Below are 26,375 nucleotides of genomic sequence, written 5' to 3'. Positions count from 1 at the left end.
GTATCCATGAATTCTTCTCAATACCCTTAGGTTATAAACCTCTTGGTTTTCTGCAAAACAGTAAGTGGTCTACATTCCCCTTATTGATTATGTGAAGCTGTAAGCTTCCATTGAACTTGACATTGATGGGAGGAGGCTCGAAACATTCTCTTTGAAATGTTTCCAGCATCGGTACACTCATTTTTAACAAATCATTGGTTGCTTTGAGATGAAAGACCAGTGTGATCCATAATTGGATCTGGATGTTTAAAGTCATTTTCCTTTTTGTGGCTGGTGACTCAGTCTTCACATTCTTCTCTTCGAGTCCACGTTGGAGAAAAGCCTCATACAATACTAGTGAGCAGGAGGTGTCGTCTCTTGGTAGTGATTCTGGCTGTTTACTCTTGCTGAGCATCCCAAATGGAGCAAAACTCCCATTTATTACTTGGTTTTTGGAGGTTGTTTTGTGCAGAAGAGGAATTATTAATCCCAGATTTGGGGCTGCTCTGAGTAAATGACTCTGCTTCCTGCTTGCTCAAAGTTCCCCTGTAGTTCTGGTTGATCAAAGTGTTTTGTTCTGCCTGTGGCGTGATGATCTTTGTACTGCTGCCTGACTTCGATCAGAGCCCTCCCCGGCCAAAACATCAAGACAAAATCATGGCTGTTGGAGCATGTGTGACTGCCTGTATACTCACATTCTTACTTCCTAGGTTGCTGTCCCTCTGCATGGATGATATCATAGGTTTCTCTTAAGTGTTTGTCATGTTTCTTCTCTCTTCCTACTTCTCCCTCTCTCTTCTCGTTATCTCGCTTGCTTCCTGTCAGCCAGGGCTATGTGAAACCCCACAGCCGTGCTGAGCTTCTTGACAGCTCCTTCTCTGATCAAGCCCTCTGTACTGATGGCTCAATAGACACTTTCGCTGTAACAGCACGTGGTGGAGGAATCATTTATAACCTGAGAATGATGGGGTCTGGTTGCTGTTCAGGAGGGGCTTTGTTCAGTGGTTAAATGATGCAGGGTGATGGCTCTTAGGTCTGGTGGAGCTGGGTAGGGCTTTTGTTCAAGGTCAGTTCTGTGCATGTGCTTGCTTGGTATCTGTAATTTATGGTGGATGGCTGGGACTGAGGATGTGATATGGAACTAAGCCTGTTCATAGCTTTGATGTGTGCTTCAGGCTGAATCTATGGAATACAGTGGGTATTCTGGGGGAGAAAAAGTAATATGTGCTGTGACCAAGCATGAGAAAAAGTAATACATGCTGTGACCAAGCCCTAAAATACTACTGCCCACAAGAGGAGACAGAAATTGAATTGTTCCTCAAGGTACAGTACAGAACTTGCATGTCAGTAGCCACAATATAAAACCAAAGTGCTATAGTAAGGTGTGAGATGCTTCTGCGTTTTATTCTCCTCTGGGTTATCCTGTTGGGTTTCAAAGGGAAGCTTACGCATTCCACTAGCGAATGAAGGTTCTGGAAGTGGAGCTTGAATGCAGAGGATTTGGGAGCCTCTGGACAGAGTGGACTTGGCACAGGGAAGGGAGTTTAAGGGAATTAATCTTAACATCATGCTAGGATAGTCTTGTTCAGAGCAGAGAAGTGTAAAACTATGCTTGAGAGTGTTGGCAGGGGCAAGCAGTATGTTTAGGTGCATAAAGAAGTATCTTTAGGTGCATTAAGGAGTGCCTTTAGGTGCATTAAAGTGGTTTTTTTAGGCATTTAGGCTTAGCAAAGAGCTCTTGTGGAGTTTCAAAGGAAGGGAAATAGCTGGTGCTTGGGTAAGGCTGCCTGCTGGCACGACCCGTCCTCTGCGCTCATTGTAACCCCATGCAACACAGAGCTTTCTTTTCATTTTTTCTTACTTCCTGCTTTACATCCACTCAGCTTTGATGATGTCATGGTTTTTCCATGTGGGAACAAGAGCTCGTCTGGGACTCCCCCCACCTCCTGCATCGGGGTGACCTGCGCTCATATGCAAATCAGGAAGAGCTGCAGCTCCTCAGAACTTTTCCATAACTATGCCAGGTTTAGAGACCTGTTTTGACTTGTTTCAAAAAAAACCCTTTAAAACAGCGTTTGAAATTTACATTCCCTGGTACAAAAGCAGGAGAGAGAAAATCCTGAACTAATGCAAATCAGTGCGTTTATTGATAACAAAAGTAATTGCCGCTATAAATTACGTGAGATCCCGTATTTAACTGTGTAATCTCTGTAGGTTTACTGCAGGGTATCACTTTTGATACAGTAATATACAGTCTTAAGAATATATATTTAGGTATTTTTGTATAGATTTAATAAAGAATATGTATTTAGAATTGTAATTTAGTATTTTTCACTGCTATTCCTGCTCTTACTTTGGAAAAAGCAGCATCCAGATCTTACACCCTTCTCACAATAAGCTTTTTTCCCCGCTTCTCACACTGTGAGACCGCACAGTGGTAATCTTCATTGTGGAATAGTTTGATGTTAGAAATAACTCTTGTATTAACTATCATTAACTCTGTGAAGGTTTCATTAGTTGCTGAAATGCTGCCGCATGTGCTTCAGTTTTCAGAATCTGGGCATTCAGTGTGTGAAGAAGAAAGACCTGAAGGAATCAATCTCTCTACGGATCTCCAAGAAGATCAACCCTTTCAATGGTGAGTGGAAATCAGCTGGGTCACTGTGAGGCTGGTGGGGTTCTGCTTGTCCTGCCTTTGCTTTTGTGGTGCAGCTTTATCTTTTCCAGAATGGGGAGAAAACAGTCTTCCCTTCCTGTGTCCCTCCCAGACTTCCCGCATTGTCATAACATGGTGAATCTCTTTGGATGCTTGCTCTTCTCTTTATCCCCAGCAGCAATGGGATAGCAGCAGAAACCTTCCCTGGAAACTTCTACAAGTGTCTCAGGAATCAGATTTCCCCAGTTTAGGCAGCTGTGAGAATGAAAAGACTGAATTAGCATCGCTTGTGCAGCAACTTAAACCAGTCTAAATCTAGCCTGCCACCATCCCATCTCTTCTGTTGTTTGAACACTGACGTTTGTGACCCCTCAGGCAGGCACTTCAGGAGCTCATAGACTCCTCAAAGCTGCTCCTCAGAGCAAGGAGCTGGTAGGAGCACTCAGGAGCTCCATGGTAGTATTGGTCTTGAGCAAGTCTGAGGCAGATTGTGCTGCTACAGAGCCACACCGGTAAGGCTCTACCCACTGTAGCTGTATATGACGGCTGATCTGTGGGCTGCTCTCAACGAGTCACCCTGCTCTTCCCTCCATCCCTGCTCACACACTCCTACTACTTTCCTCACACCTTGCACAGAGCCTGTGAGGCTACACAGACTCAGCAACTTGCTCCAGTGGAAACCAGCTCGCAAAGAGTGGTTTCCCCTCAGATCAACTTGTTGAACCAATTCATCCCACAGCCTTAGAATTGCAAAGTTCAATGCAGAGGTGGGGTGGGGAGCACACAGGCACAACTGGGAGGAATTGGATGTAAAGCATAAATACCCCCAAACTATTAGCTAAGGCAGTCATGTATTTGTCTAAGTGTGCAGGAACTTGAAGATCTTCCAAATGCTTTTTAATACTCACAGATCTGTTGCTGAATCCAGGCAAAACCCTTCTTAGAGAGTTGGGAGCTGGATTTCTGGCTTGCTTCAGAACACATGTCCCTGAATTGGGTCGAAAAGAAGCCTGGTGGAGTTATTACAGAGTGAGAAGTGTTATGGGTGTTTTCTTCATTGTAGAACAGCCTTTTGGAGTCAGGCTGATGGTACTGGTGGTTCGTCTAAACAATAATCCTTGTTTGGTATTGTATGCACAAAACAGCATCTGTAAAAACCCACTGTTACATGGGTTCAGTCATCGGCAGAACTAAAACAGTTGAAGTGTTTGAATCATGTTACCTTGACTCAGCTCTACCTTGATTTCAGACAGAAAAGGGGAATTCTTCTCTTCAGCCTTCCTGGTTTTCTTTTTCTCCATAAATAAAACACGCACTGACATTTTCTCTTGATGTCGTGCAGTGAACGAACGTGGTAAAATCCTTTTGTATACCTGTATTTCACCAAAGACACTTTAGCCACCACATAGCTCGCTCTGTTCCTAGCACTGCTGAGTGTAATAGTGAGGAAACACTTCACTACAGCCATCTGACAGGGGATTTTCACAGTGGTTGGCACATAGCTCCCAATGCACTCATCATTCTGGGGCTGTTACAGGCAGCAGGGCAGATCCAGGGCTGTTTCCCACCAGCAGTGGAGGAGACCACAGCCCTGCCCTGGCAGCAGGGAGAGCCTCTCATGAGTGACACACAGGGCAGCTCCCTGCTCTTGGCAGGGTTGTGCTGGGAAGGGGCCGCTGGCAATCCCCAGCCTATGGAATTGCCTTTCGGCATTGCTAACGTGTCAGTACAAAGCAGAGCTGCTTGGGAACAGCCTCCAGGGCAGTCCCACACAGAGTAGAGCCCAGAAAGGCCAAGGACCAAGGTCTAATAAAACAGGATTGGTGACAGGAACATAGGTGTACTTAATTGATCAGAGCAGGGTTTCATTAGCAGCAGTCACTCTAATGTTCACTGCTTGATAAGATTGAAAGCTTTACATACGGTTTTAGTTTGTTTTTTAAGGTCAGGAGAGTATCATTGCATTCTCCAGGCTGTGTTGTATTCATCCTGCATTGTGCTTTATTTGTGTGTCTTCAGAAAGGCATCTGGAGCCACATGTCAGAGTTAGGTGCATCCTCGAAGCAGTTCGCAAGTTGTTGTTACTCATTTCTTGTATAAGCATCATAAAAGGAATTTCATGGAGCTCAAAAGCAACCTTCGGGGTGTTTTGGTGTTGCTTGTCTTTGCTTTTTCCTTCCCACCTTCTAGAGCAAACAGTCCCTGTCCTGAGCCTCCTTTCAGGGCAGAGGTTCGGTGTTGACCCTATTAACAGATGCAGAATGCCTCCAGCCTGCCAGCATGGGTGTTACTTGTCAGTGAGGGTTGAAGTAAGAGCAAGGTGTGGGTCCACAAAGTTGTGTTCCTTGTGAAAGGGGCTCTCATCTTCCAGGGAAGCCCAAGTGCCAAAGACAAGTGGGGTGCAAAGGGAGAGTGAGCCTTAACACAAATCTTCTGGTGGTGTCATCCCTTCCATCCTACCCTTCCAGTATACAGTATGGACATGTACTGAGTAAGGGTCGTCATCAGCAACAGTAGGAAGTTGCTTGGTCACGATGTGTGGCCTTTAAGATCATGTTCTCCAGCAGTCTTGCCTATGCTGTTGACACAGCTGATGCCTACTTGTGAACCCCTGGGTGATCAGAAGTTGGTGTTTGCAAACCGTGCTGTGTCCCTTGCTGGAGCTGTCTGATCCGAGTCGTGCTGCAGCCGTACCTGTAAGGCTGTTCCACAGTGAATTCTCCATAAAAGCTGGTAGCTCTTGTCCCTTAAGTCCAGTGTAGGCTGTACAGAGTGTGTGCATTCAGTAGGATGCAAGTGGGATGACCTGGACTCAGGTTGACCCTCTGGGGTTAGCCTTGTTTGAGAAAGAGCTGCTGTTCCACACTGTCACTGGGTGCGTTTATGATCTGTTGTGTTCACAAAGGGCATCCATATGTATCCATACATCTACCATCCATATATACATCCCTATATTTTTGTCCTTTAATAAGCTAACCAGTTCTAGACCTCTTGCTTGCTTCTCATTCCTGAGCACGCCATGGAGATGGTGCACAGTAACTAGGACTCCTTGTCATGATGACGATGATATAAATAGCATCGAAGGAGCAGAGTTACTCCTCCAGTGGAGCTGGTCCACGTCTGCTTTCTACGGTGTTTGTTTTCTTTTTAGTAGCTGTTGAGTTGTGCCCTATCCCCGTCTCCCCGTGCACTGTCTGATGTACAGCCAACTCCAATTAGAAGAGCCAGTTTTCAGTTAAGAGCTTTTGTGGGTGGGTGTGACTTGACAGAGAGACAACAATTGTCTTAATAACAACCCGAGTTAATTATCAATGAGGAAAAGCCCTGAACCTGTCCTTTAAATTTCGGGGGCAAACTGTATTTAGCAGTGACAGAGGGCCAACCTTTTCCTAGGGAAACGGGTGGCTCCCAAGAGTTGGAGAAACTGCCAGATTTCAGGCATTGGATCAGGAGGGGGTAAATAACCCTGCCCACGGCAAGGGGTTGGAACTGGATGAGCTTTAAGGTCCCTTCCAACCCAACCCGTTGTAGGAGGTCGGCTTTCCCTGGAGCTCGGTGCCCGTTCCTGTGTCTGCGGCGCTGCTGACGAGCACCGCGCTCTGTTTCCAGCTGCCTCCGCAGCCCTTCCTTCGCCGCTTCCCCTTTCCGCCCGCCGGCGCCTGACCCACGGGGGCTTTGTGCTCGTCACCATCTCCACAACACCCCCAGCACCGCCTCCGCCGCGCTCAGCCCCACGCGCGCTTCCTGCGCTCACCACAGCAGCAGCAGCAGCAGCAGCAGCTTCCCTTGCTCCTAAAGCACCCCCTGTGCTCTGACAGCAGCTGCCCGCATCAGGGACGTTCACTGGGGCCACTCGTTCTATAGGGAATGGCTCAGATCATGGAATCAGCTGGGATGGGAAAGACCTTCAAGCTCATCAAGTCCAACCTTTACCCTGCACTGCCAAGGCCACCACTAACCCATGGCACTGAGGGGCTCGTCTACACCAGGGACGGTGACTGCAGCCCTGCCCTGGGCAGCCTGTTCCAATGCCTGAGCACCCTCTGGGGAAGGAATTGTTCCTCAGCTCCATCTAAACCTGCCCTGGTGCAGCTTGAGGCCGTTTCCTCTTGTCCCATCCCTTGTTCCTTGGGAGCAGAACCCAGCCCCTCCTGGCTCCATCCTCCTGTCAGGCAGGTGTTAGGGATGTTATGAGAAACCTTAAACTTCTGTCCTTAGACTAAACCAATTTGTAACCTCCCACCTAAATCCCCAAGCTGAAAATCTTGGGAAGAGTGAGTTGCTTTTGAAGAGGCACAGAACAAATCTGCTCGGAAAGCTGAACGTCCTGATCCTAACGTGACTCTACCTTTGGAAGAGCCCTTTGTCCTCTCGTTCCTCGTGCAAATGCTTCCTGCTGTTTGTGGTGAAAGGTGTGCATTAAGCTAAAGGACAGCCCCTTTTCAAATCGTTTAAGAATGAGAATTACCAAGTAGAGACACAAAAAACGCTGGCTTGTGGTGTTCTTACTATGAACAGGATCTACTGAGCGATGTGGTACGGATCTCTGGAGGCTGATGTATATATCTGCTTAAATCTGTCCCAGTTTTACCTTTTTCAGGTTGAATCTCAAACAGGAAAAGAGCCCAGATTCACAAAAACATTGTCTAGACAGAGCAAGGACGGAGCTTTGCAAGTGTTCATGTGTATTCCCAGTTCTTGGCCTTTACATGAGGCCGGGCCCTCCACTTTCCATTCGTTCCTTCCATAAAACAAGGGAATGTGTCCACAGCAGTTCAGGTATTTGTTGACTGCAGGTTAACATCTGGATTTCACTCATTTGCACCAATAACAAGGCTTTTGCTTTGTTTAAACCACTGAGCGCTGCTGACACATGTTGTGTTTATGGGTACAGGCAAAGGTTTCTCTTTCCTGCAGGATTAATTGCGACTTATCTCTTCATGGATCACAGAGGCATAAACCCGGCATGGGTGTATCAGGAGGAGGAACAGAGCCCTGCCATGGCCCTTCCCTCCCCTTGTTCCCAGCTTCTGCCTCTCAGCAAGTGCTGGTAGATGGTGTTTGTGCCTCTGTTTGTGTGGCTGAGCAGCTGGATGTGTCCGGTTGCTAAAGCCCAGGTTCAAAGAGGGCACCATATTCCGCTTCTGATAGCGATGGACAAACAGCACACCAGGACATGTGCTCTTTCCTTTGTACTTTCATGATGGTAATTCACTCGGAAGCAGCACATGTAGCATTAAGCTGCCTGGTGAGGTCTTTTTCTGCTGTATGGAGTTCATCTGCAGGGGACACCAGTTGAATACTTGGGCTGCAGTGTGGATGGACGTAGGCTGGGGGGAGTAAACTGCACCCAAAATGTACCTCCCAAGCACCAAGAGGGACCGGACTGGTTGAACCTGGCACAGATCAGCACCACCAGTGCAAGAGTTTGTCAGTCCTTCCTTCCACTGCCTCTTGTCTGCTTCCACTGCTGTCTTTGGCCAAGACTGGCGATCATGGGAACCGACCAACCGAAAACACAAGGTTTTTCCTCTTTTCTGCTGGCAAGTTAGTTCAGAGCCAGGCCAGTTCCTTGGTCGGGTTCACCACATGAGAGCTGTGCCCAGCTCAGAGTAGTGCTGGAAATGGAAGGCTGGGCAGAGCTGGTCTTTTATGCAAAACCACTGGTATAGATTGAGTTCAACTGAGCTAGAGCTGTTGGAGTGGGTCCATGGGAGACTGTGAGGATGCTGCGAGGGCTGGAGCAGCTCTGCTCTGGAGCCAGGCCGAGAGAACTGGGCTGGGTCAGCCTGGAGAAGAGAAGGCTCCTGAAGGGGAGACCTGAGAGCAGCTCCAGTGCCTAAAGGGGCTGCAGGAAACCTGGAGAGGGGCTTGGGACAAGGGCCTGTAGGGACAGGCCAAGGGGAATGGCTTGAACCTGCCCGAGGGGAGGCTGAGATTAGACATTAAGAAGTTCTTCAGTATGAGAGTGGTGGGACAATGGCACAGGGTGCCCAGAGAAGCTGTGGCTGCCCCATCCCTGGCAGTGTTCAAGGCCAGGTTGGACACAGGGGCTTGGAGCAAGCTGCTCTAGTGGAAGGGGTCCCTGCCCGTGGCAGGGGGTTGGAGCTGGATGCGGTCCCTTCCACCCTAAACCATTCTGTGATCAGTTGGTATCACGGCTGAGGGGGTATCTTTGTACTCCAGGAGCAAAACACTTGAGGCAAACCACGTCTGTGTCATCACTCAGATGAAACCCAGCTCCCAGCGTACCCCTAAATTAAAAACCATCGTGTGCGTAAGAGCCAAGGCAGAGCACAGCTCACGGTGGTTATTAATGCTCTGTGCTCCTCAGAAATTTCCTTGGTGAAGCAGTGTTGTTGTCTGTGGGAGGGCATTCTCTTTGCTGGAGACGTGCCACGGTTCGTGTGTCCCCTCGCAGGTCACAAGATGTCCCTGTGCAGGGCAGATGAAGTTCACAGCCGAGCCCTCTGCGTGTGTGTGTGTGTGTCACAGCCCGTCGCTTGTGCTGGAAGTTTCCATGCAGGTTAAGTTTAGATGCTGCAGTGCCTCCAGCACCACCCACTGCAGAGGTCTCTGACCTCATTCTGCAGAAGCTGGGCGGAGGGTGAGGGATCTGCTGTTTAATCAGGTATGGTGTTATCAGCCAAAAAGCCCCAAACGCTTCATCACCTCTCTTTGGTGGTCACCATAAACTTTCACTTTCCCTGTAGCACCACCTCATGAGGAAACACTTAATCCCCTGGTAGCATCACCAGATGAATGGTATCTCGTTGGCCTTTCTGGATGGGGAAGATCATCGTGGGGCATCTCTGGACCGTAGTGACTGAAATCTCTGCAATGGGGACAACCCGAAGCCGGTGTGAGGTGCTCACGTCGGAAGCAGTTCAGGATTATACATGGTTGGGTGGTTTCTTTTCCTGCTCGCACAGGGACTGTGGCAGTCTCTTCCCATGTTAACAGATAATGGATTAGAGAATTATTCCTATGGATTAGGGAATAATTTCAAAGGCGATCATTTCTTTAAGGTGGGGAATCAGTGTTTCTTTCAGCAGTTGTACACAGATTGATAAAGACAGGATTCAGTAGCTGTTGTAGCCCCTTTGAGGTGCAGACCAGCTAATACTGCCCAAGTTTGACTGTAACTCCAGCTATTGCTTTTGAAATCCTATTCCCAGAATCTTGGTGAGCAGGGCTGGTTTTCTGTTCCCATTGTGTTGGTGGTATTTCTGTGGCTGTTCTTTGGCCTCATGCCCCATATTTACATTAGAATTTAAATTCTTTGAAAATATCACTTTAATTTCTCTGTGTCTGAGTTGCTGGGTGTTACTTTTGAAAGCTCTCCATCCCCTTGTAAGAGGTGTGCTTGGAAACATCCCTTCATATCCTCCTGTTTGCATAGAGACCTCTGGAAAAGGCATTTCTGCCATGTTGAGGCTAGTTCTTTATTAGATGGGGCCATCCCAGGAGCAGACCCAGCTTGCTGGCTGGATTCCAGCTCTTTCGGTTGGATTCAGATGAAGCCAGTAAGGTGTGGTACCACACAGCGAGAAGCACTCAGAAGAGGAAGCTGAACCCTTGCCAAAGCCAGGGCACTTCTTCCTTTTATTCATGCGTTGTGTTTGAGCCCGTCTCTTACCATATCTGCTGCTCGCTTCACGTGTGGCACGTCACTGGTTTCAGTAGAGCTGGTTGAGTGGAGCTTGCACAGGGCGACGGAGCGGTGGTGACTCTTCTCCTCCTCCAGTAGTTACTGTTCCCAACCTCCTCGACAGGGTTTCTTCACTTTAATAAGTTCAGGTTAGTCAGGTTTAACCCTGTCTGCTGTGCTCCTGTGCAGAAGTTGGTGAAATCGCCCTGAATGCCACGAGCATCCTCCATCCAGCCATACTCCAGGCATTACTCAGTGTGTTTGTCTGCCCCGGTTTTGTTTGCTTTTAATAACCTGAAGGTGTAAGGCAGCAGCCGTTCAAGTGAGTGGCTGCTCTCAAACCGACTTCAGAGGGATCAGGATTAGATGTCTGTTAAAAATAACAACGGTGTGTTTTGCTTGGATGATTGTCCCATGTTTTGGAATTGATGAAAGCTTCGTGCGAACGCGGAATCCAGCCTGTTCTCTTCAGGCTGTCGTCACACGATGGGGTTGCAGCTGTCTTGTTCTCCTTTTCTGCCCTGTTGTGCTCTTCTCATCTGGTTAAAAATAGCCCAAGAGGAATCACTCTTCACTGAACGCTTCCTCTTTCAAACTACTGGTTTTTATAGTTGAAGATCATGTGTAAGCATGCAAAGCAGGAGCAGTGGTTTTGCTGTAACACAGTGAGCTGTGGACAGTGATCCTGTGGATCACGGTGTCCTGCCAGGGTTCTGGCAATAGGATTTAAAAAGCAGTGGCTGTGGTTAACTATGGGGTTCCTTATGGGAACCCCACAACTCTTCTATATCAGATGGTTAAACAGATTGATTGGGAATGGCAATAGGATAGGAAAGTATAGGATGTGATGTGATTTGAACAGAAGCATCACTGATTTTCTCCATGTCTGGTGTATTTTTGCAGTTAGAGAGTTCTCTTTAAGCTTTAGGTCTGCTGTTACTTGTGCTGCTTTAACACGAGAAACTTTGGTTGTGCAACTGCTTTCGATTCAGAATGCAAAGCCAGATGCAGATTTTGTGCTCGGCTTCTGTCCGCAGGGAGCTGACCTAGACAGAGGTGCTCCGTTTCATTTTGAAGAGGTTTGATGTTTGACCACTGCTTGGGCATTCTGGCTGGGTCCGTGTGGTTGCCAGTGGCTAATACAACATGGGAACGGAAGCCAGAGTGTCCATGGGAACCAATTGCCTCCCATGATCATCATAGACTGGTTTGGGTTGGAAGGGACCTTAAGGCTCATCCAGTTCCAATCCCTGCCACAGGCAGGGACACCTTCCATTAGGGCAGGTTGCTCCAAGCCGCATCCAGCCTTGCCTTGAACACTGCCAGGGATGGGGCTCTGATATGGATTAGACCCAGCCAAGCTGATAGGAGCAAAGCAGTGTTTAGATCCTGACCAGCCCTTCCGCAAGGCATGGTCCAGGGAACACACTCATGTGTCTTTAATCTCTAAGTCGGGCTGGATCAGAGGTGGTTGTGCTGCTGAGGCTGCCAAATGTGTCTGTTCCAAACCTGTTTCCTGAGGATCCTCTTTTATTAAGCGAAAGGTGACTTGGTTTCTTTTTGCAGTAGAGGCCAGGAGAACCTGAGCTATTCAGAGCTGAAAATGGCAGTGGAAAGTGTTCTGGGCTCAGTGCCCTTAACGTTTCAGACTTTCAAAAGGTAAAAGGAAGAAATCCTTCAAGTGGGCACTGTGGAATCCCACTCGTGACAGCGGGGAGACCAAGCCTGTGATAAACGCTAAAGGTCAGAGCAGGGCAATGTAATCAGTACAGTGGGATCCCCATGCTTCTTATCACAGGCACATTTAATCTCCTCTTCTTGTAAGAGGTCTCTGAAAGGGCAGGGGAGGAGCGAGCTCGAGCGGTTGTCATCTGATGACTTGGCACACGTTTGCTTTAGGTAATTGCGGGGAGCATCTCGCTGTGCTTGAACTGGGAGAGGCGCTTGAAATGATTTTAGTTATCAGTGCTTCCACTTAAACGAAATTAAATCAGTTTCTCATCTTGCCAGCACTGAATATCAACGTCATAGTTTAATGTCAGACCTTAAGGAAAGCATCGTGTTCCAAGAGGATGCTTTTCCCAGAACGGAGCCAGGGGTACATGAAATGCTCGATACAACACGCCAGGTCCAGTGTCTTGAGATTAAAATTAAGTGAAAGAGTGAACAAAATTGAAGTGCTGAGCTTGGGTTATGCATTACTGTGGTTTACACAGTATAGGTGAGGGAATGGATCCTTCCCAGCAAGGGTTTGCTTGTTGTATTAGCAAATTGCATCATAACGATGGCACTGATCACTCTTCTCAAAGGTACAGAAGGGACACAGATGTTGATGGTTCTGGGAGATGGTTTGTGTTGTTTCGGCTTCGTTCTTGCCCCAAGAACTGTCTTTCTGGTTATTTTTCCATCTCAATCTCAAAAGGAAAGCAATGATATTATTATTTGCTCTGCTGTGGTAAATTTTCACCTATGTCCTAGGGCTTCTTCATGGTGAAATATTTCTCTCTGGGAGCAGCATTCATTTGGTCAATTCTATCATGCACAAACAGGAGAGAAACATGTCCAGGGAATGCCTTTCAAACTATGGATACATGAAACTGGTCTGGCAGGCAAGGTGAGGAAGCCATAGGCAAGAAACAGCTGGAGAACTAGGACAGTTCAGCCTCGATTGATGAAGTGTTAAAGGCTTCTGGTTCTGTTCTATAGAAGGAGTTTATTCCTGCAGCCCCTGTAGAGCTAGCAGGGACTATGGGCACCTTTTGCCTGCCTTGGCAATGCCATCTCTTTCACTGGGGGGTTGTTAATGAATCACTGCAGGGTTTGGTGTCTAATCCTCAGCCTTGTCTCTCCTCCTGCTGCTCAGTGCCTGAAGAACAGCTCCACAACATCGACGAGTACGACCTCAACGTGGTCCGCCTCTGCTTCCAGGCTTTCCTCCCCGACGAACACGGCAACTACACCTTAGCTCTTCCGCCTTTGATTTCCAACCCCATCTATGACAACAGTAAGTACCAACCCAGCCGTACCTGGGTTTATCTTCCCCTCCTTTTTGTTGTTCTCTTTCACTTGGGATGGAAAATGCCAGCCCAGTTTCTGAGGTCTGTGCCGGTCCTCCTGGTCACTTCTGTGATTTGGCACTGCTGGATGCATGGTTTCCAGCACGTGGCAGGTCAGTGAGGAGCATGTGCTCAAAAGGTGATCCCAGTGTGAAGAGGAAGAATTGTCTATTGAAAAGAGGTGGTAGTGAGGTGATGGCTGCTGCAAGACTGATCTGCTGTCACAGGATGTCCTCTAAAGCCTGTTTGTACCCATGAGGAGTCTTGTCTTTGCCTTGTGAGGGCTCTGGAACAGGACTCGAGAGATTTATCCCAGTGGGAAACTGTCTCAAAGCTTTTATGTATTCCTTTTGTTGCTATTTCAGTGTAGAGTAGGGAACAGGGGAGTGTTTGATCATGCCCTGGGAGGGTGCAGAACTATGTGAAACACCCTTCTTGGCACAGTTTTACATTCCACAAAACTGGACTTGCATATAGAACCATGGAATCAACAAGGCTGGAAAAGAGCCTTAAGATCATCAAGTCCAACCGTTACCCCAGGACTGCGTTAGTCCAGATACTGCCTCAGGTCACTGCAGTCAAGGGTTTTAGCCCTCAGCATGTGCTGGACTTCTGTCCTGGAGCAGAACAGCAGAGGAACTTTTAATCCTCAAACTTCCTGGTGGTGGTTTCTGTTTCTGCAGCAGAAGTGTTTCCATGCTAAACACTTCAGGTCATTAATGCAGCAGAAGCTGCTGAATAAATGGATTTCTGCATTTCATAAGGTTACTGTTAGAATTGTGCTGATGTGGGCATGCATATCCACTATGATAATGTTAAATCCCAGAGTGGTTTGTGTTGGAAGGGACGTTAAAGCTCATCCAGTTCCAACCCCTGCCACGGGCAGGGACACCTTCCACTAGAGCAGGTTGCTCCAAGCCCCTGTGTCCAACCTGGCCTTGAACACTGCCAGGGATGGGGCAGCCACAGCTTCTCTGGGCACCCTGTGCCACCACTCTCATAGTGAAGAACTTCTTAGTGTCTAACCTCAGTCTCCCCTGTGTCAGGTTAAAGCCATTCCCCCTTGTCCTGTCCCTACAGGCCCTTGTGAAAACAGGAACAGGAACTCAGGTGGGTTTCAGAGTCTCTTCTGGAAGCTGGAGCCCTGTGCACTGTGTTAGTGAGAGCCTTTGTAGGACTGACAGGGGTTGAGATAAAACTGATGCACAAGGTTAGCAGCTCGGTCTCAGCTGCCATTTAGAAATGTGCCAGATCATGATTACTCACCAACATTGCTTGACGTCAGTGCTTGCTGAGCTGCTGCAGTGACGGGTAGCTGCGTGGTGGGGAAGCTTGGCTTTTCAGTGGGGGTGTGCGTGGGCAGCCCCTGTCACGCTCCATGTATGTAAAGCCCTCTGCGTAGCGTAGCAGTGGTGTACATAAAGCTGCATAACTGCAACCACAAGCCATACAAATCACACTGCTCGTGCCTGGAGCAGTTTCAGATCTGAGTTGCTTTTATAAATGCTCCCTTTTAAGCCTGCTCTGTTGTACGGAGCTGGGTACGGTCAGATTATGGCTTTAGATAACAGGCACGACGACGGTACGAGGGGCTTGCAAGTCCGAGGTGGTTAAATCTCGAGCTTCTGCTGATGTGGTCACATTGGGAGCAAAAAGGTGTTCAGAGCTGGTCTGGAAATCAGCTCGCACACTTTAGTGTTCTCTTCACTTTCTAATGCTCTGGGGTCTCAACCTGCTTTGGATAGCAGAGATAGACAAGAATAATGCAAACAGAGAGGCAACCACGTGAGCAGAGGCAGCACGTGTTATCATTCCAGGCAGCTTGGTTTCAGTTGCTGATGGTATTAACTGGCTTTGAACAGAAACTTGCCAAGTTGTGTCTTTTAGCACACTAAAATCTCTTGGGCGGTCAGACGAAGCAGTTGATTGTTTCTAAGGAATGGGTTATGGAGAACACGTTGCTGTGCCCGGGTCAAAGCGATGTAATTTTTGGTGAGAAGCTCATTTTATAGGGATTTGCTACCAGGGACTTGGTTTTGGGGAGCAAGGAGCAGGAATTGGGTGGGAGTTGATGTGATGGTGAGGTGAGGGTGTGCTCAGGGGATGGGAAGCAACAGAGCCCGTGGTGAACATCTCCCTTTGAGGCTGGTGCTGAACTCCCAGCACCAGGGCTAACAGCAGGGGATGTCACATCCACATCTACTGGCATTCGCATCTCTTTCCTTTATCTTCCCTTCTGAATTCTTTGTCTAAACACAAAACAACAACCTCCAGCCTAGAAAGGCTTCCCCAAAACCTGTCGAAAGGCCATCGAGTGCCATTCAAGCCTACGGAAGTGAAACAAAGGTAAAATTAGGCTTCTCCTTGTAAGTCTTAATTTACCCTTCCCTTGAAAATGCAGTGACGCTGTCACTCATATGACCCCGCGCTGTTTCTGGCCTTGTTTTGTTTCCCCTCCCTTCAGAGTTTCCGATTCATTCAGCAAATGGTGTGTGTCATGTAGTAAATGAGGCTGGAGCCCCCGCTTCTCCTAATGATAATATTAGTAATAGCTGCAGATAGCAACTGCGTAACTGGGGCCTGGCTGACGTTACCATGAAGCTCTGTTTTAAGCGTGTTCGGTGGTGTTCTACGGTGCCATGATAGATTGGGCAGGAATCGACTCAAACCGAGTGTCTAAAGTAGATGGTTTTGGGGTTTTTTTGGAGGGTGACACCGTGAGCTTTGGTTTTGTGTTTGATCTCTGTGCCTGGAACAGGGAGCTCATGGTTCCTGTAGCAGTAGAAGGATTGGTTGGGTGGCAAAGTGGCACCAGCCAGATCCTCACAGGCACTTTAAATACGTTTGGAGTTGATGTCTTGGATGTAAGATGAGAGAACATCACAGCACACTGTAGTGTTGTTCTGTTGGGATCGGAGGTGGGAAGAGGGTGTAGGAAACTACCGATGTGGTCACATATCACTACTGATACAGAATCATAGAATCACAGACTGGTTTGGGTTGGAAAGGACCTTAAGATCATCCAGTTCCAACCCCCTGCCATGGGCAGGGATGACTCACACTAAACCATGTCACCCAAGGCTCTGTCCAATCTGGCCTTGAACACCTCCAGGGATGGAGCATTTACCTTCATCACATATCACGGCTAATATGATCATCAGTTACTTTGTATGTTAAATGAAAACAGGGTCTTAAGATTGGTGTGTGCTCATGTACTTCATAGTATCGACACAGCATATAGGCACAGGGGGTGAACTTGAGATCCTAGAGAGTTCTTCCATTCTGGCTTGTTACTTCTGGATCTATGGTGACATTAGTGCCCTCGTAAATCAATTGTAACATAGCCCACAAAGCTCCTTGGGGCCCATGGAGCTCCAACGGGACTGTTCTTTCTTGCAGTCATCTCCTGTCCATATTTACCCTGCAAGAAAGCTGCTGCTGAACAGGGCCAGATGCCATCAGGCAGTGCTCATCTCTGTCCCACATGGGTTGTCCATATCCGTTGGGTTGTTTGGTGCAAGTACGATGGTACCAGAGACTGTGCATGGGGCAGCTCTCCATCCTCTCCATCCTCAGCTATCAGGAGCACTGTCCATGTACAGCACAAGCTGGACTGTTTTGGGGTAAAACCTTCTACCCTGAGTAAATGCATGAAAATTGGGCTCATAGACCTGTTCTCAAACACCTTGAGAGAGTAGTGGCTTGATGGCCAAGTACATCTGTGAATAAAACTACAACCAGATACACAGAGAGGGGGGGTTTCTTGACTTGGTAGCCCAGAAAAGTATGACTGTAACAAGTCATTGGTCACTCTAAGATCTGCTTTGAGTGCTCCAGCTTGAACGGCAGCAGCACCAAGCAGAACCACGTCATTCAGGGAAGCATTCTGAGACTGCTGTAGAGTAGTTTAGGAGCCAGTGGCACAGAGATGAGAGGCTGAGCACTGTAGGGTCACAGAACATGAAGCCCTGCTTCTGCATTCCCTGTATGGAGCACGTGTTCCCTGTGGGTTTCGGGGTGTCACACTCTGCAGTTCCTGCCTTCCCTTTTTACACCTGAACTCCCAGCACCTCATCTTCAACAGTGACCAAGTTACTGTAATTCTTCACCATCAAATTTGCCTGTTTCCAGGAGCTCCCAACACGGCAGAACTGAGGATTTGTCGGGTGAACAAGAACTGTGGAAGCGTAAAAGGAGGAGATGAGATATTTCTGCTGTGTGACAAAGTTCAGAAGGGTAATCCTGACGAGGTTCTTCCTTTCCCTTTGTCCCACATGGCTGGTTACCACTTTCTAGCTGGGGAACTGAAGCCCTTCAGCACACTCTCGGTTGGGTGGTTTGGTTTCATAACGTAGTTTTCACGTTCAAAGGCACCTCAGTGCCTTTAAAGTCATTTGCTTTGCATCCGAATTCCGAGTCAGACTCCGTTCTGTGTTCCCCTTCTCCCCTTTCTCCTGTGCAAGTTTTCAGTTCTTCACCTTATCAAGCATCTTCTGTTTCTAATGGACCAGATGATATCGAAGTCAGATTCGTCTTGGACAACTGGGAGGCCAAAGGTTCCTTCTCCCAAGCTGACGTTCACCGTCAGGTAGCGATTGTGTTCCGAACGCCGCCGTTCCTCAGGGACATCACTGAGCCCGTCACGGTGAAGATGCAGCTGAGGAGGCCGTCAGACCAGGAAGTCAGTGAACCCATGGATTTCAGATACCTACCAGATGAGAAGGGTATGGCTCCAATTAGCTGACATTCTGAAAAGCCATTAGCAGTGCAGACCTTGTGTTGATTGTAAGCTTAATTAGTGAAGATACTACGATCCTGCTTCTACAAAGCAGGTTTGGGGGTTTTAGAATTAAGAGTAGCCAATTTGTTTCCTCTTTCAATGAAAGTATCAAGAATCATAGAATCATAGAATGGTTTGGGTTGGAAAGGACCTTAAGATCACCCAGTTCCACCCCCCTGCCGTGGGCAGGGACGTCTCACACTAAATCTTGTCACCCAGGACTCCATCCAGCCTGGCTTTGAACCCACAAGTATATCCAGGTCCCTGTGCAAAAGCAATCCCAAGAGTGGGTTTGCCTTTACCTGAAGCAGTTTCTTGGTTCATTAATGCTGTCATGTCTGAAATATATATCTTTAAATAAATCTTACTACAGTGAGGTGCCACTAATAGGTTATCAAAGAGGAACGTAACCCTTTTCCCTCCCTTTCTCTGTAGATCCGTATGGCAACAAAGCAAAGAGGCAGAGATCAACGCTGGCTTTGCAAAAGCTGATCAAGGACTGTGGTAAGGAAAATATTGGGGTTTTCTTTGGTTGAGTGAACTGACATCGAGATGGAGTTACTTTATGTAAAAGCAAATGTCCAGTGTTGACTCAGTGCTTTCTTCCATCGCAGGATCAAGTGTGACAGAGAGGCCCAAAGTCGCTCCGTTCCCTGGTGTCCCTCCTGAAGGGAAGATGATTAAGAAAGGTAGGGTTTTGCTTTGGAATTGATCATGTCCAATGGTTGTGGGGAAGGGTTGGAGCATTTTTAGGGGATGCACTGAAGTTCCCTAGACAGTTTCTGTCTCTTACTCCCTTCTCCAGATGCTTCTCAAAGCCTCAGCCATGCTGCAGCTTCCCCTTTGCACAGGAGAGGGCTACACCACCTTCATCTTGAAGTTCAGCCTTAGTTTAGATAATGACCCATTCTCTATGTTCCACCTTTCAAACACTCAGTCATAGAATCACAGAATCAGCTGGGTTGGAAAAGACCTTTAAGCTCATGCAGTCCAACCTCTACCCCAGCACTGCCGAGGCCACCACTAACCCATGGCACTGAGGCCTCGTCTCCATGGTGTGTGAGCACTTGCAGGGACGGTGACTGCAGCCCTGCCCTGGGCAGCCTGTTCCAATGCCTGAGCACCCTCTGGGGCAGGAATTGTTCCTCAGCTCCATCTAAACCTGCCCTGGTGCAGCTTGAGGCCGTTTCCTCTTGTCCCATCCCTTGTTCCTTGGGAGCAGAGCCCAGCCCCTCCTGGCTCCATCCTCCTGTCAGGCAGTTGTAGGGAGCCATCAGGTCCCCCCTGAGCCTTCTCTTCTCCACACTGAACCCCCCAGGTCCCTCAGCCGTTCCCCATCACACTTGTGCTCCAGGCCCTGCACCAGCTCCATTGCCCTTTTCTGGCCCCCTTCCAGTACCTCAGTGTCTCTCTTGCAATGAGGGGCGCAGAACAGTTGCTGGCCTTCCCTCCTCTATGTTTTAAATTCTGATATTCTCTTGAGGATTTCTTCCTTTAAGACACGGGTACTTTAGACTATGCAAAATAAACCCATCAGTTCCTAATTGTAGCTGTCACGTTCAGTGGTTGCAGTGGGGGGGGTGAGATGGGTTGCTGTTTTAGACCTCTTCTCTGCCTTCTCTTTCTCTCCAGAAGCCTGGGGTCCACCCTGTAGAGCAGTTAAGCTAGTATAGGCTGTACAGTCTTACTAAGACAGCACTGGGTTTGCTTTTTACCACTTGTAATTTAAAAACCCATAAAAAGTGGCATTAAAACTCTGTCACATCTTTCCTTTCCGTAGAACCAAACATGTTTTCCTCCTCACTGGTGATGCCAGGGTTGGGAGCCTTGGACAACTCCAGTCAGATCTACCCTGTGCGCAACCAGATGCCCCATGCACTGGCGCAGTTGGGGCCAGGGAAGCAGGACACGCTGTCCTCATGCTGGCCACTGTGCAGCACCCTGAATGCAGGCAGCAGCCTGCTCGGGGCACACACACAGAACAGCTTTGGGGCAGACATGTCCCAGCCTGGTGCTCAGGGCAGCAGCTCCCTCCCAGCTTTCCACAGCACTCTGACCTGGCCTGATGAGAAGGATTCGGGCTTCTACCGGAATATCAGCAGCACGAACGGGCTGGGAGCGGTGTCGGTGTCCGGGGCAGACATGCAGAGTGTGTCCAGTAACAGCGTCGCGCACGCAGCTCATCCCTCCAGCATCTCCACCGCCCCCATTGTCAGCATGGAGACCGACGACATGACCTGCACCAATATGAACTTTGATAAGTACAACCCCGTGCTGAACACGAGCAGCCCCAGGCAGCAGCTGCACGCAGTGCCTCCAGCCTGCCCATCGGGAGCAGCCCCGGGCAGCATGCCCTTCAACCCGCAGCCTAACTTAGCTGACCCGGCGCTTTACAGCTTTATAGACCATGAAGTTTTGAGCGAATCAAGACTCTCCAGCAACCCCATCCCAAACCCGCAGAGCAGCACTGCAGATAACCAGTACTATGACACCGATGGTGTCCACGCTAACGAGTTCTATCCGTCTTTCCAATTTGATAGCATATTACAGAACTTTAACCATTGAACGGGTACACAGACGCCTAGCTGTGAGAAGAAGAGTAACTTACCCTTCTGGAGGCCCTGCTTTCTCTTTCAGAAGGTTGCTCTGCAAGTTTCATGATATATAAATCACAGCCCAAAGAGCAGTGCCCATAAAAGAAAGAGAGGTGGGGGGACAGTATGGGGTTCTGTACCTTAAAAATACCTTGTATACCTACTTTTACACTGTTGGAAAAGGAAACCGTTAACACTTAAATCTTCCTGACCTTTGGGAACTGCAAAAGCTGGTGTCTTCAGAAGGGTTTTCAAACGCTTCACAGGGTTCAAATTGGTTGAAAAAGAACAATTTTATTTTTGCTAGGAAAATTGGATTTAAGTTTTATTAGGACAGAAACTAAGGGAAGAAAAACCCTGCACATGGGCACTGCAGTTCAGACTCACCTAACCCTGTTCAAGTTGGACTCAACTTAACTTGAAAGGTTTAGGTTTCTTACCCTCGTCCGTGCAAAATAGTCTTCTAACCATCATCATGCATTCATATATATCTTCTTTTTTTACGGTCTCACCACAATCCATTTGCTTTGAAGGCAAATTTACTCTTAAAATCTTTTTAATGACTATGTCATTGTTAGATGTATTTTTAACAGACCGGAAGGTTTGAGTTTTTTAAAGAGTCCAGCTCTGTTGTAAATGAATCACTGCACAAAAGAACGAACAGCAAGTGAGGACTTCTCTGCACTTCTTCCCAAGTGCACTGTTTTAAACGACAAACCCCATTGCTTTAGGAATGGAGCACGCTGGTATTTCTCTGGAAGTTTTTTTGTGCACATTGTCATTTTGAACTGGGGAAATCTGTTGAGCTGAAGCATCTACCTGTTCTTTCCTCAGGTATCGTGGCAGTTTCCTGCTATGCAAGTGACTGCCTAAAAAGAAGGCTCAGATCCTGCCTCTCCACCACAAGACAGCTTTTGGGGCAGAGCTGGAGGCAGTCCTAGGAACAACTCGCAGCCATTGCAGTCTGCGCTAAGTACAAACACTCCTCTATGCTGTGCATCAGAAACCAGAACTTACTGCCTTCCACATGATTCCCCGTCTTCCTTCTTAGCCTGAGTTGTGAGATGTTCCGTGGCAGCTCACATGGATGTAAATGGCTAGGTTAAGACACTCTGCATCATAGGGCTTTGCTGGTTCATTATTAATACTATTATTATTTTTTAAGCATCACTGCAGCAAGAAATACTTGAGTATTTCTTAATTTATACAGCTGTTTGGTATGGCAATTAAGGCTTAAGAATCTCACTGTTACTGTTTGGCAATGTAAAACCGCACCATGGGAAGAGGCAATAAAAAAAGCACACTGATATATAAAAAAAACCCCAAACCACAATCCCAAATCACACAACTATTGAGGTGAGTAGTTGTACACAAGGCAGAAAGAACACCAAAAAGTCCCCGTGGTTTATAGAAAAGCAGTGACTCCTTAACTGCAGGAATTCATTGCACTCAAAGCAACAAGGTGCTGCCTCTGGAATGCATTACACCAATTCCATGGGTTTGATGGAATATGCTCCTTAGACAACATGTATGATAGATGAAGTTTGGAAAACTGCTTCCCTTAACTCCAGGCACACGACACAAGGAATTCACTTTCTGTTTTAAAGCCATTTTTCCTCCCCTCTGCATAGCTCCTCTGCAGTCCTAAGTAATAGAAAGACCAAAGAAATACAAAGAAAGCTCAGAATGTGTTTATTCAGTTCTTTTTTATTGTTCTTTGAAGTTCTCAATTTGAAGTATATTAAATGTAAACATTTTCCTCACTTCATAGGAAGCTCTTCATGTTACAGTTTGGTTTTACTGTATCATCATTAAAGATTTTCAAAGTTCTGTTTTCCTTTGTAAACGGGTCAGTTTGGTAATTAAAAAACTGGTTGTACCAAGCGCTCTGCTTCTGCAACCTCAGATGCGTGACATCCCTCCCCACAGGAGAAATGGGAGAAGGTAGGTTATCAGTTGCCTTCTAGAGGATTTTCTGCTCATGGGTACTACTGGCCACGACAAAACCTTAAGCAGTGTGTGCAGGAAGGGGTCATCTCGCATTTCCTGTGGCACAGCAATTGACTTCTTAGTCAAAGCAGAGAGGACAAATGCTTCCATGCTCAGCTAGAGCTGGTACAACATACAACAGCTTTATTCCGAGTCCTTCCAGTGTGAAGAAGGATGGTGCTAAAGGAAAAAGGACCTAAAATTTTCCACTATTTTTCATGTAACACTTTTTCATCTCACACACACGTAATGAACAGGTTTTCCTTCTCACAAAACATCCTATTTGAGTACTTGCAAGTAGGTATTTTACACTGAAGTTGTATAAAGTACAACATTTGGCTTTAAACTCAAAGAGGCGAGACTGATGAGACATTAGGCAGAAGCTCTTCCCTGTGAGGGTGCTGAGGCGCTGGCACAGGGTGCCCCGAGGAGCTGTGGCTGCCCCATCCCTGGCAATGTTCAAGGGCTGGAGCAACCTGGCCTAGTGGAAGGTGTCCCTGTCCGTGGCAGGGGCTTGGAACTGGATGAGCTTTAAAGTCCTTTCCAACCCAAAGCGTTCTATGATTCTATAATTAATATTACTGCTGCAATATTCATTAGAGCTTCTGATAGTTCAAAGTGTTTACCTTGTATTAGAAACATCGGGATTTAAACAGAAGTTCAGACCCCCAGATCACAGCTCTCATGTTTATGTTTTCACATGGTCACTAAACAATAACTACTTAAAGGGCTGTAGAGATTTCTGCCTCGTCAGCTGACTTCTCCCTCTCATTTGGATGCTTTGCATTTATCATAAAAATAAACAATTTGGGGATTTTCAGTGTATCTATCTCTCCACACTGTATGGAGAAGAAGTTAGACCCAGCACATTTAGTTTAACCTTTATGGCCTTGTTTATCCACACTTGAATTGTTACCGTGATCTCCACTGTCACCAGGAAAATGTACAGCATGGTGCAGAAGGCTGCAGCTGCAGTAGGGCAGGAGCCCTGTCTGCCTCAGCCTGGTTAGCTCCATTTCCCCTTGGAACAGCACTTTTCATGCCTGTTGTGTCCACAGTGCAGTCCTGTTTACATTTTTTCCCCTTCAGTTTCTGGAATTTTTAAATCGTATCTTGGCTCACTTCGAGTTTCAAGAAATCCCATTGATAGGAGACTGAAATTCTCTTTTGTCTGTCTTCTAAATTCAGTGTAAGTTTTCCATCATTCATGACACTTCCTTTCTGGGTACAGATCATTGTCTTAGACAACCATGCCTGGAATCTGTTGCTCATAACAGCTTTAAGACTGAAAACAAAAACATACTGCTCTCTGAATCATGTTCCTATTATTTTTGTGTTAGCTTTTAGGAGCTCCTTGAAGGTGTATTTATGAATACCTTTTTGAGCCTTCAGCTGAAGTTATCCTGCAGTTGTTCTATCATGAGGTCCTGGCAACCACTGAATTGAAGGTAAAACATCTCAGTAATCCCAAATAGTGGTTTGTCTTGGCAAATATCACCTTTATTTATGAAATGTGAATTAACGGAGAGCCCTTATATTCCAAACCTTAATTTCTAGTTGAGAGTTTAACTCTCTTCTGTACTTAAAAGCAGAAGCATCTTCCTAGTGAATTAACATGATACAGGCATAGAAGTGGCTTTTCCTAAAGATGTAGGTGGTGCTTTGCATGAAACATAAAATAAGCAAATTAAAAAACCTCAGATCTTCCTTATTCCAGGAAGTTCCTAGGCAGTGTTCAACTCTTATAGGCACCCATCCAAGGTTAGATACTAGAAGAAATATATTAGGCTACTAAACCAAAGCTTTTTCTCTCTGTCTTGGTCTCTCAATACCACCATTCTTTGCTATGTTTTATATTTGCCTGCACTTTGAGGTTCCTGGTATTCCTGTTTTTCTTTACATTTCCATTATGCACCTCTGCCAGGAGTTCCCAATCTTTTTATACATGGTGACTCAACTGGGGAAATCCTATGCCTGAAGAGAACTGTAACCAGGCCAGAGGCCTCAAGTACCTCATCTGTTCTTTTTCCAGGAAGCCTTGCTGATGTTTTTAAGTGAGAAGAACTTGGGTGTAAGTGAAGTTTTCCTCTGAAAACTGGTTTTCCCTTTGAAAAGTACTTTGTCTAGGAGACAGATTGCCCTTCTCCAATAGTGACGGCCACTGCCCAAAAAGCAGTTAGCAGAGAGTGAGGCACCACCTCCCTCCCAGGCACTGTTGGTTTCAGTCTCCCTCATCTGGGGGATTTCCTGCATAAACAGTACTTGGGAAAAGTTAGGACTGGGTTTCAGGTAACCCTGTGCTACCTGCATCCAGATGACAAAAGCTGTAGCACCCAATACACAAACAGTTTAAAATAAATAAATACATCTGGCTTGAGGGAGGGTTGTTTTTAATGAAAACATTTTAATCTATTGCAGAATGGCTATTTGATGTACTTGCTGAGTACCCCGTTTGCACATGTTACACTGTGTTCCGTTAAAAAGACTTAGTATCAATACAGTAACTTACCAAAATCCTTTTATCCACTGAGGCGATTAAAGTAAGGCTAGAGACTGAACCAACACTACCTGTCCAGAGTGCTTAAAGTTGATTCAAAGTAACAGCATCCTTTGGCAGATCAACATGATCCAAATGTTCAACAGAAATCAGTTTGCAACCAGGCTCTAATACTGTACAGTGCTCAGTAACCAGCTGCTGACAGCGGAGCTGCTTCTTCCTCGTCCCAGCTTGAGAAGTTAATTATCCAAGGTTGGAGGCCAGTCAACATCAACAGACTGAAATGCAGGGGAAAAAAACAAAGGCAAAATCAACAGACTTGATATTTTACATATATAAAGAGATTTAGTAGCACGCTGTATGCTTGTCAGCACTAGGTTTATAGTGGAAAGAAACAGTAAATAAATGACACTGAGGAATGAGACGTGGGACGTGACTAGCAAGAACCAGTGGCATGAAACAGCCACTTCTTTCTGGTTGCTCTGTATGTGTCTGGAGAGAGCTTTAAGAGCCGGGCTTTCTTCATAAGGCAGAATCACAACTCTTTATACTACTACTGGCCAGCATCACTTCATGGAGGGCTGCATTTACAACATGTCCAGATCTGTTAATGAGAAACATGGACCATCTCCACCTTCTACACATGCTGCATATGGGTCATGACGCTGTGAAAACAAACAACTTGTGGACTGATGCCACAGAAATATTCAGGTATTGGGCAGTGCAGGCAAGGCTCGAGTAGAAAACCATCGCCTGCCCCCAGATCTGCCTTCTGAGTAAGGAAAACTAGACTAAAAGAATAAGTTGTCGTGCATTATGTGCAAGAGTCATCTAGGCAACATCGTGAACAGTTACCCTGACTGTTAGTTAAAATGGACAACACACGCCTGACACTCTATTAGAAGCAAATGTCGTAATTACTACAGCTTGGATCATGTCTTGCTTCCCTGAGGCTACATCTCCACTTCCCTTTGGGCATCAACTTGTTGCTCCCCTTCTTCCAAAAGCAACACACCCAATGCTTCCACGGTATCACCATTTGCAATCACAAAGCAGGGATTGCCCCACAGCACATTAAACATCTTGGCTCCAAGACTGCCTACATTAATCATACCTACTCCTCAGCTAATCTACAACTGCATCAAAGGAGTAGGCTCTTAGGCTGAGCTAAAA

General features: G+C 46.9%; 2 protein-coding genes across 9 annotated transcripts in view; one reads left to right on the top strand and one right to left on the bottom strand.

Moving 5' to 3' along the window:
• Positions 1–22,600, top strand: part of REL (REL proto-oncogene, NF-kB subunit) — a 46,319-nt gene extending 23,719 nt beyond the window's left edge. For 3 of the 4 annotated variants that reach the window (XM_057405763.1, XM_057405764.1, XM_057405762.1), the window contains 7 exons: positions 2,526–2,617; positions 13,150–13,290; positions 17,474–17,578; positions 17,854–18,066; positions 18,558–18,626; positions 18,737–18,811; positions 19,903–22,600. In XM_057405763.1, coding sequence (XP_057261746.1) covers positions 2,526–2,617; positions 13,150–13,290; positions 17,474–17,578; positions 17,854–18,066; positions 18,558–18,626; positions 18,737–18,811; positions 19,903–20,687 — 1,480 coding nt within the window. In that variant the 3' untranslated portion in view covers positions 20,688–22,600. The remainder of the gene's footprint in view (positions 1–2,525; positions 2,618–13,149; positions 13,291–17,473; positions 17,579–17,853; positions 18,067–18,557; positions 18,627–18,736; positions 18,812–19,902) is intronic. The other variant, XM_057405765.1, reaches the window with a different exon arrangement.
• Positions 22,601–25,074: 2,474 nt separating this feature from the next.
• Positions 25,075–26,375, bottom strand: part of PUS10 (pseudouridine synthase 10) — a 31,399-nt gene continuing 30,098 nt past the window's right edge. For all 5 annotated transcript variants that reach the window (XM_057405767.1, XM_057405770.1, XM_057405766.1 and 2 more), the window contains one exon: positions 25,075–25,480. In XM_057405767.1, the coding sequence (XP_057261750.1) occupies positions 25,442–25,480 (39 nt within the window). In that variant the 3' untranslated portion in view covers positions 25,075–25,441. The remainder of the gene's footprint in view (positions 25,481–26,375) is intronic.

The sequence above is a fragment of the Pezoporus wallicus genome, unplaced genomic scaffold (genome assembly GCF_028554395.1).
Source record: "Pezoporus wallicus isolate ANWC-B61680 ecotype Strahan unplaced genomic scaffold, APGP_CSIRO_Pwel_v1 contig_6714, whole genome shotgun sequence".
NCBI lineage: Eukaryota > Metazoa > Chordata > Aves > Psittaciformes > Psittacidae > Pezoporus > Pezoporus wallicus.
This window is presented reverse-complemented; position numbering and strand designations above follow the sequence as displayed.